Below are 16,574 nucleotides of genomic sequence, written 5' to 3'. Positions count from 1 at the left end.
CTGGGCCGCGGTGGCGTTGACCCCCGGAACTCTCTCCAGGTAAACTCCAGGTTTCCTCTGAGCAAATCTGTTTACCTCCCAGTTCCTAGGTGTTAATTACCCCAATGGGATTAATGCTCTCCCATGAACTTTATTTATCTATGGGAGGGGAGGGGTGAATGGTATTCAGGCTTAATTCAGGGAACTGGAGCACAGATCCAATTCCCTAGATTGAGCCCCTCACCAGTGTCAAGGAACCTCCCTTGAGGGGCCTTAATATTGGAGAAGGGCTTTGATCCAAGTAATTAGACTAGTCATCCCCTTGGATCAAGCATGACTGCTTGTCAGTCCCCTATCATTATTAGAATCTGAACTAAGTGCTAAACCCACAACCATTATTGGCTTAGCCCCTCAGGGAAAGTTCCTTGATGCTGGTTAGGGGCTCTTGATTTAGGGAATCGGATCTGTGCTCCAGTTCCCTTAATTAAGCCTGAATACCTTCCCCCCCCCCCCCACATGCGCTGTATAATCCCTATGGGTTTAACGCTCCCCCACAATTGTACTAATTATTGGCTTAGTCTCCCAAATCAATACAGAAATAATCTCCCCCTAGTGGAAATTTACTTGATGCTAGCAAGGAGACTCTTAAACCAAGGAACTGGACAAGTACTTTCTTCCCTTGTATCCAACCTAAGATTGCCAATCATTTCCCAGACACAATGACCTATGGGTGTAGCTTTTCTTAAATATGTATAACAATTCTTGATATTTAAAAATATAACCCTCATTTCTGCAAAAACAGTGATAATGTGCGAGTGTGGTGAAAGTGTTGAATGATGATGAAAGTATTTTCTTTTGGGGGATTTTCTTTCTTTTTTTTTGGGTCACCCTGCCTCGGTGGGAGACGGCCGACTTGTTGAGGAAAAAAAAAAAAAACCTCATTTCCTAATGGGAGGAAACTATGCCAGTGAAGGGCTCTTGATCCAAGGAATGGGACATATCTTTTCCTTTGGATGTACCCTGAATGCCCTATTTCCCTAGGCACTGTATAATGCCTAGGGTATAAATATTTTTTTAACACATCGGCCATTTCCCACCAAGGCAGGGTGACCCAAAAAGAAAGAAAAATAACTTTAATCATCATTCAACACTATCACCATCACTCATACATAATCACTATCCTTGCAGAGGCGCTCGGATACGACAGTTTTGATGTCCCTCCAAACTGCCAATATTTAGATAAAAAATATCGCACAAACCAGTTACAATTCTTAATAGCTTGCCTCCTTTAACAACCATGGATAACAACTTTAAATTCTTAAGCAAACCTTAGAAAAATTGACAAATTTTATTAAAAGCTAAAATATACAGCTTAATATCTTAATTTTTGGAAGGAAACAATATAACTAGTGCCAATTTCATTATAACAGAAAAAGCTTCCATATTTTGCTCAAATTAAAATTAAGTTAGTGAACCAACTGAACCCATGGGAAGTCAGTCCTAAAACTAGCAGGTGTGTTTGTAAAATCAATAAATATTGTTATAATACTATCAAGAGAAAATATGCTATAAAAATCTCTCTAAAAATATGAATTGTATCTTCTAAAGGCTAACATTTATATTTTTATTCATCCATAGACAATTTAGGTAAATCAGAAGAGAGAACAGCTTCAGTGTGGGACATCATTTTCTCCTGAGGGAGGTCAAGAGCCAGAGCATTTAGCTTGGTCAGGACTGACATGTGTTCTTTAATCTCTCTGCAAAGAAAAAAAAATAGTAAGGCAAAAGTAAAAAGCAGTGATATATTCAAAGAGCACAAACCATAATTCTTAACCTTTAGTTCTCTAGCTATAAAAATTGAAAAGCACTACTAAGTTAGTTAGTTTAATATCTTTATTATGCACCCCATACCCATCCTGTGGGCAGTAGTCAAAAGACTACAAAGGTACATAATGGGTCCAGGGACTGGACCCCAAAGTTATGATAGCTGAACTAGTTACAAAGGTAATGAACTTCAGGTAGATAAAAAAGCTAAACTTGACATTGCTTCATATATGACATTAACTCAAGGGTTGGGTTCACAATGCCTCACTTTGTAAAACCTCATGAATGATAAGTGAAAAATTGTGACATTTTGACATCCAAAAGACAGACACTAATTCAGAAGAGAGGTTTTGGCCTAGAAAATCCATGGAGCATAACCTAGGCAAAAATTTTATGGCTGATTTTCATTGTGGAGTCCATGTACTATGCCAAAAGAAAACAGGCACTGCATGGCAAACACTTCCAAACTAAGAATTAACTACAGTACTGATTTTTATGATACAGTTAATAAATTTCAAGTTTTAATCTTTACTTCCCAAGACTTACTTATGTCACTAAAAAATAAGTACGTACAGTGGTACCTCAAGTTATGAACCAGATTTGTTCCAGAAGGCTGTTCGAGTGCCGATGCCAAGCGAATTTGTTCCAGTAAGGAATAATGTAAATTGGATTAGTCCATTTCAGACCCGCAAAAATACACTTACAATTTTTTTTTTTCAACAAACCGGCCGTATCCCACCAAGGCAGAGTGGCCCAAAAAGAAAAACAAAAGTTTCTCTTTTTAAATTTAGTAATTTATACAGAAGGGATTACTAGGCCCTTGCTCCCGGCATTTTAGTCGCCTCTTACAACACGCATGGCTTACGGAGGAAGAATTCTGTTCCACTTCCCCATGGAGATAAAAGGAAATAAACAAGAACTAGAAAGAAAATAGAAGAAAACCCAGAGGGGTGTGAATATATATGATGGTACATGTATGTGTAGTGTGACCTAAGTGTAAGTAGAAGTAGCAAGACGTACCTGAAATCTTGCATGTTTAAGACAGAAAAGACACCAGCAATCCTACCATCGTGTAAAACAATTACAGGATTCCATTTTACACTCATTTGGCAGGACGGTAGTACCTCCCTGGGTGGTTGCTGTCTACCAACTTACTACCTACAACACTTACAATTTTTTTTTTTTCAACAAACCCACCGTATCCCACCAAGGCAGGGTGGCCCAAAAAGAAAAACAAAAGTTTTTCTTTTTAAATTTAGTAATTTATACAGTAGAAGGGGTTACTAGGCCCTTGCTCCTGGCATTTTAGTCGCCTCTTACAACACGCATGGCTTACGGAGGAGGAATTCTGTTCCACTTCCCCATACATAACTGTTTGAGTTGGGAGCTGTTCGAAACTCAAGGTACCACTGTATTAGAATTCTTATATGTTAATGAAGATTGTATAGGACAAATAGTCATGGGCAAGGTTGCATATCCAAACCAATAAAATATCATATGCACAAAGTACCTCTAGTCTAATATAAAGCAGCAAATATTTGGTTTATGCAAGATATTTTGGACTGGTTCCACAATAATGTTCATACAGGTATAGAAGTTACACAGCATCAGATAAAAATATTATATGAAGTCTAGTGAGGTTAAAGCATTGTTACTGCTACACAATGATACAGACTGGGAGGATAGGGGGGTCCCTACCTTCGTTCAGGAAAATTTCCTAAAATCTAATATTTCTGCCATTTTAAGGCCTATTTCAAACCAGTCTGCAATTGACTAAAATCATCTATATTTTACGAGTACATCTTCTGGTCTATGATTTGCACCAAGAAACATTCAACAAAACCATAACCACCCTAGAAAACACCTCAAAGTAGCTATTTATGACTTGACGTGCTGTTGGAGTGCGGGTAAGGTAACATTTATGAAAAGATTCAGGGAAACTGATTAGCTGGTCCTGGAGGTGGGAAGTACAGTGCCTGCATACTAAAGCTGAGAGGATACTGCAGTTTGGAAGGGCATCTGAACTGTAGTATCTATGTGTGCCTCTGGCAAAACACTGATAGAGTGAATGATGGCAAAAGCATTTCTTTTTCAGGTCAACCTACCTCGGTGGAAGACAGCCAGTGTGATAAAAAGAAAAAAAAATTACCTAGAGCTTGTTTAAATACACTAGTAAAACAAGGGAGTTCATTTAAATTACACTAAGACATATTAAGGATAAATAGAGCTTTAGTGAGCAATCTTGAAAAACATTATATTACAATGAACATCACCTTACTGCAGTACTTCTATGTACTCATAAAAACAAGAGAACATTCCTAACTACACTGTTCTGTGAAATATGCAGTTTGACAAATACTGTGTAAACTTACAAGTGGTTTTTATGACACTCTGCACGACCTGCTTCAACCTTCTTCAATAAATGCTCTGAGGCTTTGCTTTCAGACTGAACTAATTTAAGAAGGCGCATTTTTTCATACTGCAGAACCTGAAAAGTACATAATTAAAAAATAAAAATTAAATAAAAACATTCTATTTATGGCTCTGGTTTACCCAAAATGCATGGCATAACTATGGGTTTTTCCATGTGTAATAAACCAAAATATAATGTAATATGTTCTAGGAGGTGACTTGGACCTGCCTCGCATGGGCCAGTAGGCCTGCTGGCCTGGTGGCTAAAGCTCCCGCTTCACACACGGAGGGCCCGGGTTCGATTCCCGGCGGGTGGAAACATTTCGACACGTTTCCTTACACCTGTTGTCCTGTTCACCTAGCAGGAAATAGGTACCTGGGTGTTAGTCGACTGGTGTGGGTCGCATCCTGGGGGACAAGATTAAGGACCCCAATGGAAATAAGTTAGACAGTCCTCGATGACGCACTGACTTTCTTGGGTTATCCTGGGTGGCTAATCCTCCGGGGTTAAAAATCCGAACGAAATCTTATCTTATCTTATCTTATGAAAAAATAAATTGTACTTTAACTCATACCTATTCATATCTCAAGAATAAGTGGCTTGTATATAACTGCAAGATCTTTCACTGCCTCTAACCTAGGACAGCAATGAAAGTCAAAAGACAATTTCTATCATAATTTCTGGCAAAGTTTATGGAGTAAACAATAATAGTCTGTTAATCCACGAGATCCCCTCAAGAGAGGTTCCTTGATGCTGGTGAGGGGCTCTTGATCTAGGGAATTGGATCTGCACTCCAGTTCCCTGAATTGAGCCTGAATACCTTCCATCCCCCCAAACAGGCACTGTATAATCCTACAGGTTTAACCCTCCCCCATAATAATAATAATAATCCACGAGATAAATTGATTAAATATATTTTATGTAGTGCCACATTAGCTAGAAATCAGCCTAGTTAGTATTTTAAACTTTTAAACAGTGTTAAGATATACCTTGGCATCATGTGCTCTCATGTCCATTACAGGATCACCAGATGGTCGCCATGACTTTCTGTTCAAAGGTCCAGAGTATTTCTTGACAAGTGTACCAAGCTCTTCCAAAGACTTGGCAACATCCTCTTCAATGATGGCATTAATGTCTTCATAGATAACTCTACGCACAGATTCCACCACAGAGACTCTTATAGCTTCCAAGCATTCCTCATTTTCTTTTGCAAGTAAGGGAAAGCACCTGAATGAGACCATGAGGAATATTTATTATGGGATTAAGGATACCAACATTACATATATAATTTGTATGTTAAAAATATTTTATTTTTAATTATTTCATAATGAACAGCTACAGGGATAACACAGCCTTGGGGAATGGAAGGCAATCAAATTCAATCTAAAGAAAGGGAGGGTTGCTCCAAGTCTATGAATCAAGACCCTTCCACCAGCATATACTAAAAATTCTCATACAATAATAACTACATTTTGTTTTTAAATATTTTTATTACAAAAATCCTGTTTCCTTCTAGGATTAGCGATTGCAGTCACTCGAGAAATTTACCAAATACAGTGGTACCTCAGGATACGAACTTATTTCTTTCCAGAAGGCTGTTCAAGTGCTGATACCGAACAAATTTGTTCCCATGAGGAATGATGTAAATTAGATTAATCCGTTTCAGACCCCAAAAATACACTTACAAAAGCACTTACATAAATACACTTGCATAAGTGCTCACATTTTGAGCTGTTCATATCCCAAGGTACCACTGTATAACAGCATATGTTTTGCACAAGTAGTGCATATAACATTACTGTAAGGCTGAAAACTTTATAGTTAATTTCATGCATGCAGATTTATATGTATAAGCTATTTGTTTATAATTGCTAAAAGCAGTTTTGTACAGATACAGTGGGCCCTCGACATTAGATACTAATCCGTTCCTGAGAGCTATCGAATGTCGAAAATATCGAAAGTCGAATTAATTTTCCCCATAAGAAATAATGGAAATCAAATTAGTCCGTGCAAGACACCCAAAAATATGAAAAAAAAAAAAAAATTTTACCACATGAAATATTAAGTTTAATGCAATAGAATAATTACAATAACAACAATAACAATAGATTAATAACAATAGAATAATTGACACTTACCTTTAATGAAGATCTGGTGATGATTGATGGGATGGGAGGAGGGGAGAGTGTTGATGGTGTTAGTGTTTAGAAGGGGAATCCCCTTCCATTAGGACTTGAACTGGCAGCCTCACCATGCCTTACCACACTGTGTATGCCACTACAATTCTTTGCTGGCCTTAACTTCACTCACATCACCACTAGCTGCAGGCAATTTCTTTACCAAATCATCATGCACTCCAACACACACACTCCACTTTCGTACTTTGCAATTATCTCTTTCTTTATTTCAGTAGTCATTAGCACCCTTTTTCTCGAATGGTTGGCACTAGAAGCTTTCTTGGGGCCCATGGTTCCTTATTTTGCAGAAAGTAGCACCAAAAACAGTGATAATATGGATAATATGGAATGTACCGAATGTATCCTTAGATGCGTGCACACTGGCTGGCTTGTAAACACTGGCACACACGGGGCAGTTCAGGCCACACATGGACATGTCTCGTACGAATCGTATCAAATGTCGGGTTTTCCATCGAATGTCAAGGCGAAATTTTTGCGTTAAAATGCATCGAATGTGGGATTTATCGAATGTCGATGCCATCGAATGTCGGGGGTCCACTGTACTAGGGTAAACAAAAGATAATGTATCTTGTACTGATACTGGGTATTCACCATGTCACTTTGATACAGCCTCTCCTCACTTAGTGACGTACTCGTTTACCGATTTAGACTTACAATGGGCTCTCTGACCAGTATGCATACCTAAATAATGTATATTAGAGCTGATTTCTTCTATTCTGTTTATTACAATATACAGTACAGTACCACATAAACATTTATAAATACAGTGGACCCCCGCATAGCGAACGCCTTGCATAGTGAACATTCCGCATAGCGAACGCTTTGATCGCTAAAATTTTGCCCCGCATAGTAGACAAAAACCCGCTCAGCGAACTTCGTCCGAGACGCGTCCAATGTGGGCCCTCAGCCAGCCTCACATGTGCCGCCCGTCCCATTGTTTACCAGCTAGCCTCCGCGGTAACATTCAAGCATACACTCGGAATATTTCGTATTATTACAGTGTTTTCGGTTCTGTTTGTTGAAAATAAGTGACCATGGGCCCCAAGAAAGCTTCTAGTGCCAACCCTGTGGTAAAAAGGGTGAGAATTAGTATGGAAATTAAGAAAGATTTTGAAGGGTTTGGGGCTAACCCTGAGAAGCCTATGCCAGTTGTGGAATCCATTGTGCCTACTTCAAAAATTAAGGAAATGTGTGCACAGTGGGTTGAACTGCAAACCTTTATGGATGAAAATCACCCTGACACAGCTGTTGCAAGGCGTGCTGGTGACTATTTCAATGACAATGTTATGGCCCATTTTAGACAAATCGTAAAGGAACGGGAGGTACAGAGCTCTATGGACAGAAAGAAGTCCAGTGACTCTGAAGCTGGTCCTAGTGGCATTAAAAGAAGAAGGGAAGTAACCCCGGAAAAGGACTTGCCTCCTCAAGTGTTAATGGAAGGGGATTCCCCTTCTAAACACTAACACTCTCTCTCCCCTCCTCCCATCCCATCAATCATCACCAGATCTTCAATAAAAGTAAGTGTCATGTAATTGTGCATGCCTTTTTCAGTTTGTGTGTACTAAAATTAACATTTTTTTGTGGTAAAAAAAATTTTTTTTCATACTTTTGGGTGTCTTGCACGGATTAATTTTATTTCCATTATTTCTTATGGGGAAAATTAATTCGCATAGCGAACATTTCGCATAACGACCAGCCCTCTTGCACGGATTAAGTTCGCTATGCGGGGGTCCACTGTACAGTGGAACCTCAAAAATCGAACGTATCACATATCGAATGTTTCGAAAATAAGACCATTTTTTCGGACAAACTGTGTCCCTATTATTGAATGCGCCCCTATTTTTGGACCGCTGGGTACGGGACCTGTCCACTGGCCCACTCTGTCCGCGTCCCCGCGCAGGCGCCGTGAGCAGTCTAGCTTTGTTTATGCTTGAGTGAACACTAACCTGCGATCTCATTCACACATTTTACGATTATTTAATTGTGTTTAGTGCTTGTGGGGCTGTGAAATAAGCTGCCATGGGCCCAAAGAAACTTGCTAGCGGTACCCCTGTGGTAAAGAAAGTGAGAAACACCATAGATGTGAAGAAGGAAATAATACAGAAGTATGAGATTGGAGTGAGACTTGTTGAGCTTGCCAGGATGTACAGAGGACTGCGGACAGTTATTTTGTGAGACAGAAACAGACGACTGTGGAGTTATTTTGTGAGACAGACGATTGTGGACAGTTATTTTGTGAGACAGAAGCAGACAACTGTGGACAGTTATTTTGTGAGACAAACAGACGATTATGGACAGTTATTTTGTGAGACAGACAGACGATTGTGGACAGTTATTTTGTGAGACAGAAACAGACGACTGTGGATAGTTATTTTGTGAGACAGAAACAGAGGACTGTAGACAGTTATTTTGTGAGACTGGGGTCCAATGACTCTCAAGCTGGTCCTAGTGGCATTAAAATACAGAGAAGGGAAGCAACCCCAGAGAGGGCTTTGATACCGGAAGTCCTCATGGAGGGGGATTCTCCTTCCAAACAATAACCCCAACTCCCTCTCTCCTCCTCCCTATCTTCCAGATGCCATCACCAATCTTCAATAAAGGTAAGTAAAAATGCTATTTTATATTACTATACATAATTAAAGACTATAGCATTTGTTGTGTGTATGTAAAACTGTAATTAATCTCTATAAAATGTTTTTTTTTTTGTGAATATTTTTGGGTTTCTGGAACGGATTAATTGTATTTCCATTATTTCTTATGGGAAATATTGCTTCGAATCTCAGACTTTTCGAATTTAGAACTAGCTCCTGGAACGGATTAAGTTTGAAATTTGAGGTTCCACTGTATACCAAAAATATTATAAATGGTACAAAGGTTACATTAAAAAATATTAAGATGGTTACACACCCACTACCATTATAGTATGCTCCTCAGTGACGAATTCATTTACCGACGTGGTCTTACAAACGGAACTCTGTTGTTAAGTGAGGAGAGGCTGTATTTATGTGTCGAGTAATGAATAAATGTTTTATGCATTATCATATTCATGGAAAGTGCTAAACCCATAAGGATTTTACAATGCTGCAACGTATAAAAAAAAAAAAACAGAAAGGGAAGAGCTGGAGGTGCTGAGAGAAAATCACTGGCAAACAGAATGGTGGTTACAGTTGATGAAACAAATCAGCATCAGTTAGGAGAGCAGAGTCTGTAGCAAAGGTGGAATCTTTAGATTATATAAAAAACACGCACAAAAAAAAAAAGTTATACAGCACTGAAAAGAGATCAGAAAGTAAGCACATCAGGGCATTGAAGTGCATGAAATGAAGCTGGTGTTACGGCTTGACGAATGAAGCATGGACTGTCTGGGCAGATGTTATACATGATAAAATATGAATAAAACAATTTATATACGTATATGTACTTTAAAACCTTTGTATAACAATGAGCTAAGGAAAGAAAGCATACATCTAAAATAAAAAAAAAATACCAAATAAGATATCACCAATCCTCCAGCACAGAGAAAATATCAGCCTAAATATAAGGAAGCGGCTATTTACAAAACAGTTTTATGACTGCTACTGATAGCTCGACCCCTCAAGGAAGGTTCCTTGATGTTGGTGAGGGGCTCTTGATTTAGGGAATTGGATCTGTGCTCCAGTTTCCCAAATTAAGCCTGAATGCCTTTCACATCCCCCCCCCCAGGCGCTGTATAATCCTCTGGGTTTAGCGCTTCCCCCTTGATTATAATAATAATAATACTGACAGCTCGAGCCTTGCCTGCTAGCTATAGCTGTTTAAGATAAGCTAACTATTATGGGAGGTAATCAGGTTTGATAAAAGGAGGCGGAGGAGATCTTCAATTCCCCGAGTCAAGTGCTCTTCACCAGCATCAAGGCACACCCCCTTGATGCTGGTGAAGGGCAGATGTTTATTTTCAAAATTCAAATTCAAAATTTTTATTTCTTTGTGTAGTATGCAAACTGTAGTTTACATGTAATAAAGCATAATTAAGCACAAAGAAAGCCACTAGCATGCATGAGGATTTCGGACATTTTGGACATACAATCTCCAATGTAACATTTTGCCACTTTTATAAATAAATAATAATTAAGAGTGTCTAGTTTGGTATAGTAGGAACTGAATTAGCTTGGGGCAATATACATGCAGTGTAAATAGACATGAAAAATACATGCAATGTATACAGACTGGAGACAAAATACATGCTGGATAAACCGGGACAAAATACATGCTGGATAAACTGTGACAAAATATATGCTGTATTACTAGTTTGGGAAAAAATTACACATTAATACACAGGGAAAATACATTCCATTAATATAGTTTGGGACAAAATACAAAATGTGCATATATTATTATTTCTGAGGAAGCGCCAGGAAGCAACCAGGCTCAATCCAAGGAAATTATTATAATTAAAATTAAGCACTAAACCCACAAGGATCATACAGCACTGCCGATGCAAGGAAAGGGATTATAATAATAATCAAAATTAAGCGCTAAACCCACAAGGGTCATAGAGCACTGCCGATGCAAGGAAAGGGATTATAATAATCAAAACTAAGCGCTAAACCCACAGGGATCATACAGCTCCAAGGAACGGGAGAGCAAATCCAATATCCCCTGGATCAAGAGCCCCCAGCATCAAGGAACTGCCCACTAATGGAGGGGTAAACAAAATTTTACTTGTCAAATTATAATTCTAATAAAAAAATAATCGCTAGAAACCCTACTTGACAAATAAGGAAGGTTTCCAGGACCCGAGAATCTTCTCAACAGTGTGGTTGATGGCGTCCTTCAGGGCCCGCAACCTCGCTCCTTCTCCCTCCTCTATTTTCAACCCTACGGTTTTCTCCGGCGCTTCCGCCATTAATACGTAATTTAATATCACCGAGGTCCAGGAGAGAGGTAGCTGTCCACCCTCAATAAATGCAGGAAACACAAGTGCCTTTAGTATTTCCTTCTTCCTCTGTGAATTCAAAACAAATACTTGGTGGACTACAGTGTGCTTTCAATTATTATTATTTTTTGGGTTGTAAATAATCGTGGAAACCGATAGAACAGTTTTTGATACTGGGCAAATAAGTCCATTTAAAAATTTAGGTATATTTATTTTAAATCTAACTTTCATGGTTATTCAAACTGAAGTTATTTTTAAATGGTGGAGATGGTCGTAGTCCCAAACCTGTTTCTCAGCACCAGCCCTCAAGCGGTAATAATAATAATAATAATAATAATAATAATAATAATAATAATAACAATAATAATAACAATAATAATAATAATAATAATAATAATAATAATAATAATAATAATAATAATAATAACAATAATAACAATAATAATAATAATAATAATAATAATAATAATAATAATAATAATAATAATAATAATAATAATAATAATAATAATAATAATAATAATAATAATAATAATAATAATAACAATAATAATAATAACAACAATAATAATAATAATAATAATAATAATAATAATATCTTTATTTCTACACGTACATGTACAAGGTATACAGACCATAGCTGACATCAATGACATACTACTATATAGAAAGTCCCTTGTTATGCTGAGCATTTTGCTCAAATTAGGTCAGTTTTCTCCCAGGATGCGACCCACACCAGTCCACTAACACCCAGGTACCCATTTTACTGATGGGAAACAAACAACCGATGTAAACACGCCCAATGCTTCTACCCTCGCCGGAAATTGAACCCGGACCCTCGCCGTGTGAAGCGAGAGCTTTAGCCACCAGGCCACGAGTTCTGATCTGGTTCTGATCCACCACGAGGCCTGGTCACGGACCGGGCCGCGGGGGCTTTGTAAATATAACATTTCCACCAACTCGGTTGGTAGTGCATTCAGGTTACGCAATGAGGTCCGTGGTTCGATCCTCAGTACGGGTGGCAACATTAGGAGGTGTTTCCTTAAGACACCTGCTGTCCACGCTCACCTAGCAGTAAAATAGGTACCTGGGTGTTACTGGACTGATGTGGGTCGCATCCTGGGGCAAAATTGACCTAATTTGACCGAAATGCTCAGCATAACAAGGCACTTTCTATATAGTAGTATGTCATTGATGTCAGCTATGGTCTGTATACCTTGTACATGTACTTGTAGAAATAAAGATATTATTATTATTATTATTATTATTATTATTATTATTATTATTATTATTATTATTATTATTATTATTATTATTATTACTGTCGATGGTGTGTTGGAATTTTTGTCACCACTCTGCACTAGTCCTTTTGCGTGCATTGGGGTAGAGGGGGCAGGGTTTATAAGATACAGGGATGCCTTCCTCGGATCGCACAGTAAAATACATCGAAGTGGAAAAGAATTCTTCCTCCGTAAGCCATGCGTGTCGTAAGAGGCGACTAAATTACCGGGAACAAGGGGCTAGTAACCCCTTCTCCTGTATATATAACTAAATTTGAAAAGGATTACTTTCGTTTTTCTTTTTGGGTCACCCTGCCTCAGTGGGAGACGGCCAGTTCGTTGAGAAAATATTTATATATATCGTTGTCGTAGTTGTTGTCGTATCATACATAGGAAAATATAAATTCATATATACAGAGAGTAAATATAAATTCTTTATTTTGGCCAATAATTTACATATTATACATTTTTCTCAAGAGGTAAAAATGTTGGGACAGACACAAAATAAAGAGAAATAAACACTAAATCTATAAACAATGTGTAAATTAATAAAAAATAAAATATAATTAAAATGTGTCTGAAGACACATGATGACAACTTATTATGATACATAATTTTTAAGAAATATACACTGTAGTATATATTGTCTCATTCAAAAACTTTTTTTATCCAAAAAAATAATACTCTGCGAGCCATTAAAAAAAAAATTAATAATAATGAACACTGACTCAATTTAAATCAGTGAAAATTATCAAGCAGGAGGAAAATGATTTGCAACAAAAATAGTCTCTCGTAGAGATTTTGGAGTATTTTTCCCACCTAACCAGGTTAATGCCATGGCTGCCACACTGATATATATCTATATATATATATAAGGTGAGTATTTGTCAGTGTATATATATACACGTTCAGGGTTTAATTTAATCCCCCATTTTTTTGGGGGGGGGGTATTTGTCAGTATATATATATATATATATATATATATATATATATATATATATATATATATATATATATATATATATATATATATATATATATATATATATATATATATATATATATATATATATATATATATATATATATATATATATATACACGTTCAGGGTTTAATTTAATCCCCCATTTTTTTTTTTTTGGGGGGGGTAAAATAAGTTAATGTTAACTGGTGGAGAACAGGTAACACCCAGCATTAATGACCCTCAGTGTTGTGAGGCCAAGGATTATTTTTCTATATATTTTTTTTAATTTTAGAGTGACGCTTTCAATAATAATCCAAAGAGTTAAAAATAATTATTAGTGTTATTATTATTAAAGGGAGCAGTGACAATCATGACTGACAGAGAGAGAGAGAGAGAGAGAGAGAGAGAGAGAGAGAGAGAGAGAGAGAGAGAGGTGGGTTAGAGTACAGGGGATGATTTTCAGAGGCTTAGGTACGAGGGACAGTCAGATCTGAAAGGTTATAAAAACCTGTAACAGACGTGTATTCACTCTGCCTGATATTCACTCAGTCTCTCACTGAGGTGCCAATTGACTGACTTGCTTTGTGACCTCCTTGAACCTTGTCGAAGTGGTGTCATGGCGCCACAGTGCCATAGTGCCATGGCACCGAAGTGTTGTGCATTCCCCTAGTGTGTGACCTCGCATAAAGACCGTGTTTCTCCATGTTTTTTTGTTGTTAATGGAGTGGGTGCCCCTGTAATTGGTGATTTGTAATTAAATAATTACATACTGTGTGTGTACTCGCCTAACTGCACTCGCCTAATTGTGGTTGCAGGGGTCGAGACTCAGCTCCTGGCTCCGCCTCGCTACTAGGTCCTCTCTCTTCCTGCTCCATGAGATTTATCATACCTCGTCTTAAAACTATGTTCAGTTCCTACCTCCAATACATCACTTGCCAAATTATTCCACTGCCTGACAACTCTATGACTGAAGAAATATTTCCTAACATCCCTTTGACTCATCTGAGTCTTCAGCTTCCAATTGGGACCTCTTGTTTTTGTGCCCCATCTCTGGAACATCCTGTCTGTCCACCTTATCTATTCCTCTCAGTATTTTGAATGTTGTTATCATGTGTCCCCTAACCCTCCTGTCCTCCAGTGTTGTCAGGCCGATTTCCTTTAGCCTCTCCTCGGAGGACATGCCCCTTAGCTCCGGGACTAGTCTTGTTGCAAACCTTTGCACTTTCTCTAATTTCTTGACATGCTTGACGTGTACTCACCTATTTGTACTCACCTATTTGTGGTTGCAGGGGTCGAGTCACAGCTCCTGGCCCCGCCTCTTCGCTGATTGCTACTAGGTCCTCTCTCCCCCTGCCCCATGAGCTCTATCATACCTCGCCTTAAAACTATGTACGGTTCCTGCCTCCACTACATCCCTTTCTAGGCTATTCCATGGCCTGACTACTCTATGACTGAAGAAATACTTCCTAACATCCCTTTGATTCATCTGAGTCTTCAACTTCCAATTGTGACCTCTTGTGTCTGTGTCCCATCTCTGGAACATCCCGTCTTTGTCCACCTTGTCTATTCCGCGCAGTATTTTATATGTCGTTATCATGTCTCCCCTGACCCTCCTGTCCTCCAGTGTCGTCAGGCCGATTTCCCTCAACCTTTCTTCGTAGGACAATCCCCGTAGCTCTGGGACTAGTCTTGTTGCAAACCTTTGCGCTTTCTCTAATTTCTTGACGTGCTTGACTAGGTGTGGATTCCAAACTGGTGCTGCATACTCCAGTATGGGCCTGACGTAGATGGTATACAGAGTCTTAAACGAATCCTTACTGAGGTATCGGAACGCTATCCGTAGGTTTGCCAGGCGCCCGTATGCTGCAGCAGTTATCTGATTGATGTGTGCCTCAGGAGATATGCTCGGTGTTATACTCACCCCCAGATCTTTTTCCTTGAGTGAGGTTTGCAGTCTTTGGCCACCTAAACTACATTGTGTCTGCGGTCTTCTTTGCCCTTCCCCAATCTTCATGACTTTGCATTTGGCAGGGTTAACAAGGAGCCAGTTGCTGGACCAGGTTTGTAGCCTGTCCAGGTCTCTTTGTAGTCCTGCCTGATCCTCGTCCGATTTGATTCTTCTCATTAACTTCGCATCATCTGCAAACAAGGACACTTCTGAGTCTATCCCTTCCGTTATGCCGTTCACATATACCAAGAACAGAACAGGTCCTAGGACTGACCCCTGTGGAACCCCGCTTGTCACAGGCGCCCACTTTGACACCTCGTCGCGTACCATGACTCGTTGTTGCCTCCCTGTCAGATATTCTCTGATCCATTGCAGTGCCTTTCCTGTTATGTGTGCCTGGTCCTCTAGCTTTTGCAGTAACCTCTTGTGAGGAACTGTGTCGAAGGCCTTCTTGCAGTCCAAAAATATGCAGTCGATCCACCCCTCTCTCTCTTGTCTTACTTCTGTCACCTTGTCATAAAACTCTAGTAGGTTTGTGACACAGGATTTTCCTTCCCTGAAACCGTGCTGGTTGTCAATTATACCCTTGTTTCTTTCCAGGTGCCCCACCACTCTCCTCCTGATGATCTTCTCCATGACCTTGCATACTATACATGTTAGTGATACAGGTCTGTAGTTTAGTGCCTCATGTCTGTCTCCCTTTTTAAAAATTGGGACTACATTTGCCATTTTCCATACCTCAGGGAGTTGCCCAGTTTCAAATGATGTGTTGAAGATCTTTGTTAATGGCTCACACAATATCTCTGCTCCCTCTTTAAGGACCCATGGAGAGATGTTGTCTGGTCCCACCGCCTTTGAGGTGTCAAGTTCGCATAGCAGCTTCTTCACCTCCTCCTTGGTTATATGTACCTCATCCAGCACTTGCTGGTGTGCCCCCCAGTTCTGATTTCTTTGAGTCCTACTGGTTTCCACTGTAAATACCTCTTTAAATCTTGTGTTGAGCTCCTGACAAACCTCTCGGTCGTTTCTTGTGAATTCCCCATCACCCTTCC

At 38.9% G+C, this 16,574-nt stretch overlaps 1 protein-coding gene across 1 annotated transcript; it reads right to left on the bottom strand.

Moving 5' to 3' along the window:
• Positions 1-1,127: 1,127 nt before the first annotated feature.
• Positions 1,128-11,447, bottom strand: LOC128692389 (uncharacterized). Its single transcript, XM_053781544.2, has 4 exons — positions 11,163-11,447; positions 5,206-5,443; positions 4,176-4,291; positions 1,128-1,736 (listed from the first exon to the last, which is right to left on the bottom strand). Exons 1-4 carry the CDS (start codon positions 11,297-11,299, stop codon positions 1,604-1,606), a joined length of 624 nt encoding a protein of 207 aa, XP_053637519.1. The 5' UTR covers positions 11,300-11,447; the 3' UTR covers positions 1,128-1,603.
• Positions 11,448-16,574: the final 5,127 nt, after the last annotated feature.

This window comes from Cherax quadricarinatus, chromosome 53 (assembly GCF_038502225.1).
Source record: "Cherax quadricarinatus isolate ZL_2023a chromosome 53, ASM3850222v1, whole genome shotgun sequence".
NCBI classification, from domain to species: Eukaryota; Metazoa; Arthropoda; class Malacostraca; order Decapoda; family Parastacidae; genus Cherax; species Cherax quadricarinatus.
This window is presented reverse-complemented; position numbering and strand designations above follow the sequence as displayed.

What these genes read in the sequence shown, in the direction of transcription:
- LOC128692389 (XM_053781544.2), bottom strand. Translation starts at nt 11,299, where the DNA reads ATGGCGGAAGCGCCGGAGAAAACCGTAGGGTTGAAAATAGAGGAGGGA. An exon ending in AAACCTTCCTTATTTGTCAA is followed by an intron (nt 5,444 to 11,162) that starts GTAGGGTTTCTA and finishes GGTCTCATTCAG; the next exon opens with GTGCTTTCCCTTACTTGCAA. An exon ending in GAGTGTCATAAAAACCACTT is followed by an intron (nt 1,737 to 4,175) that starts GTAAGTTTACAC and finishes TTTTCTTTGCAG; the next exon opens with AGAGATTAAAGAACACATGT.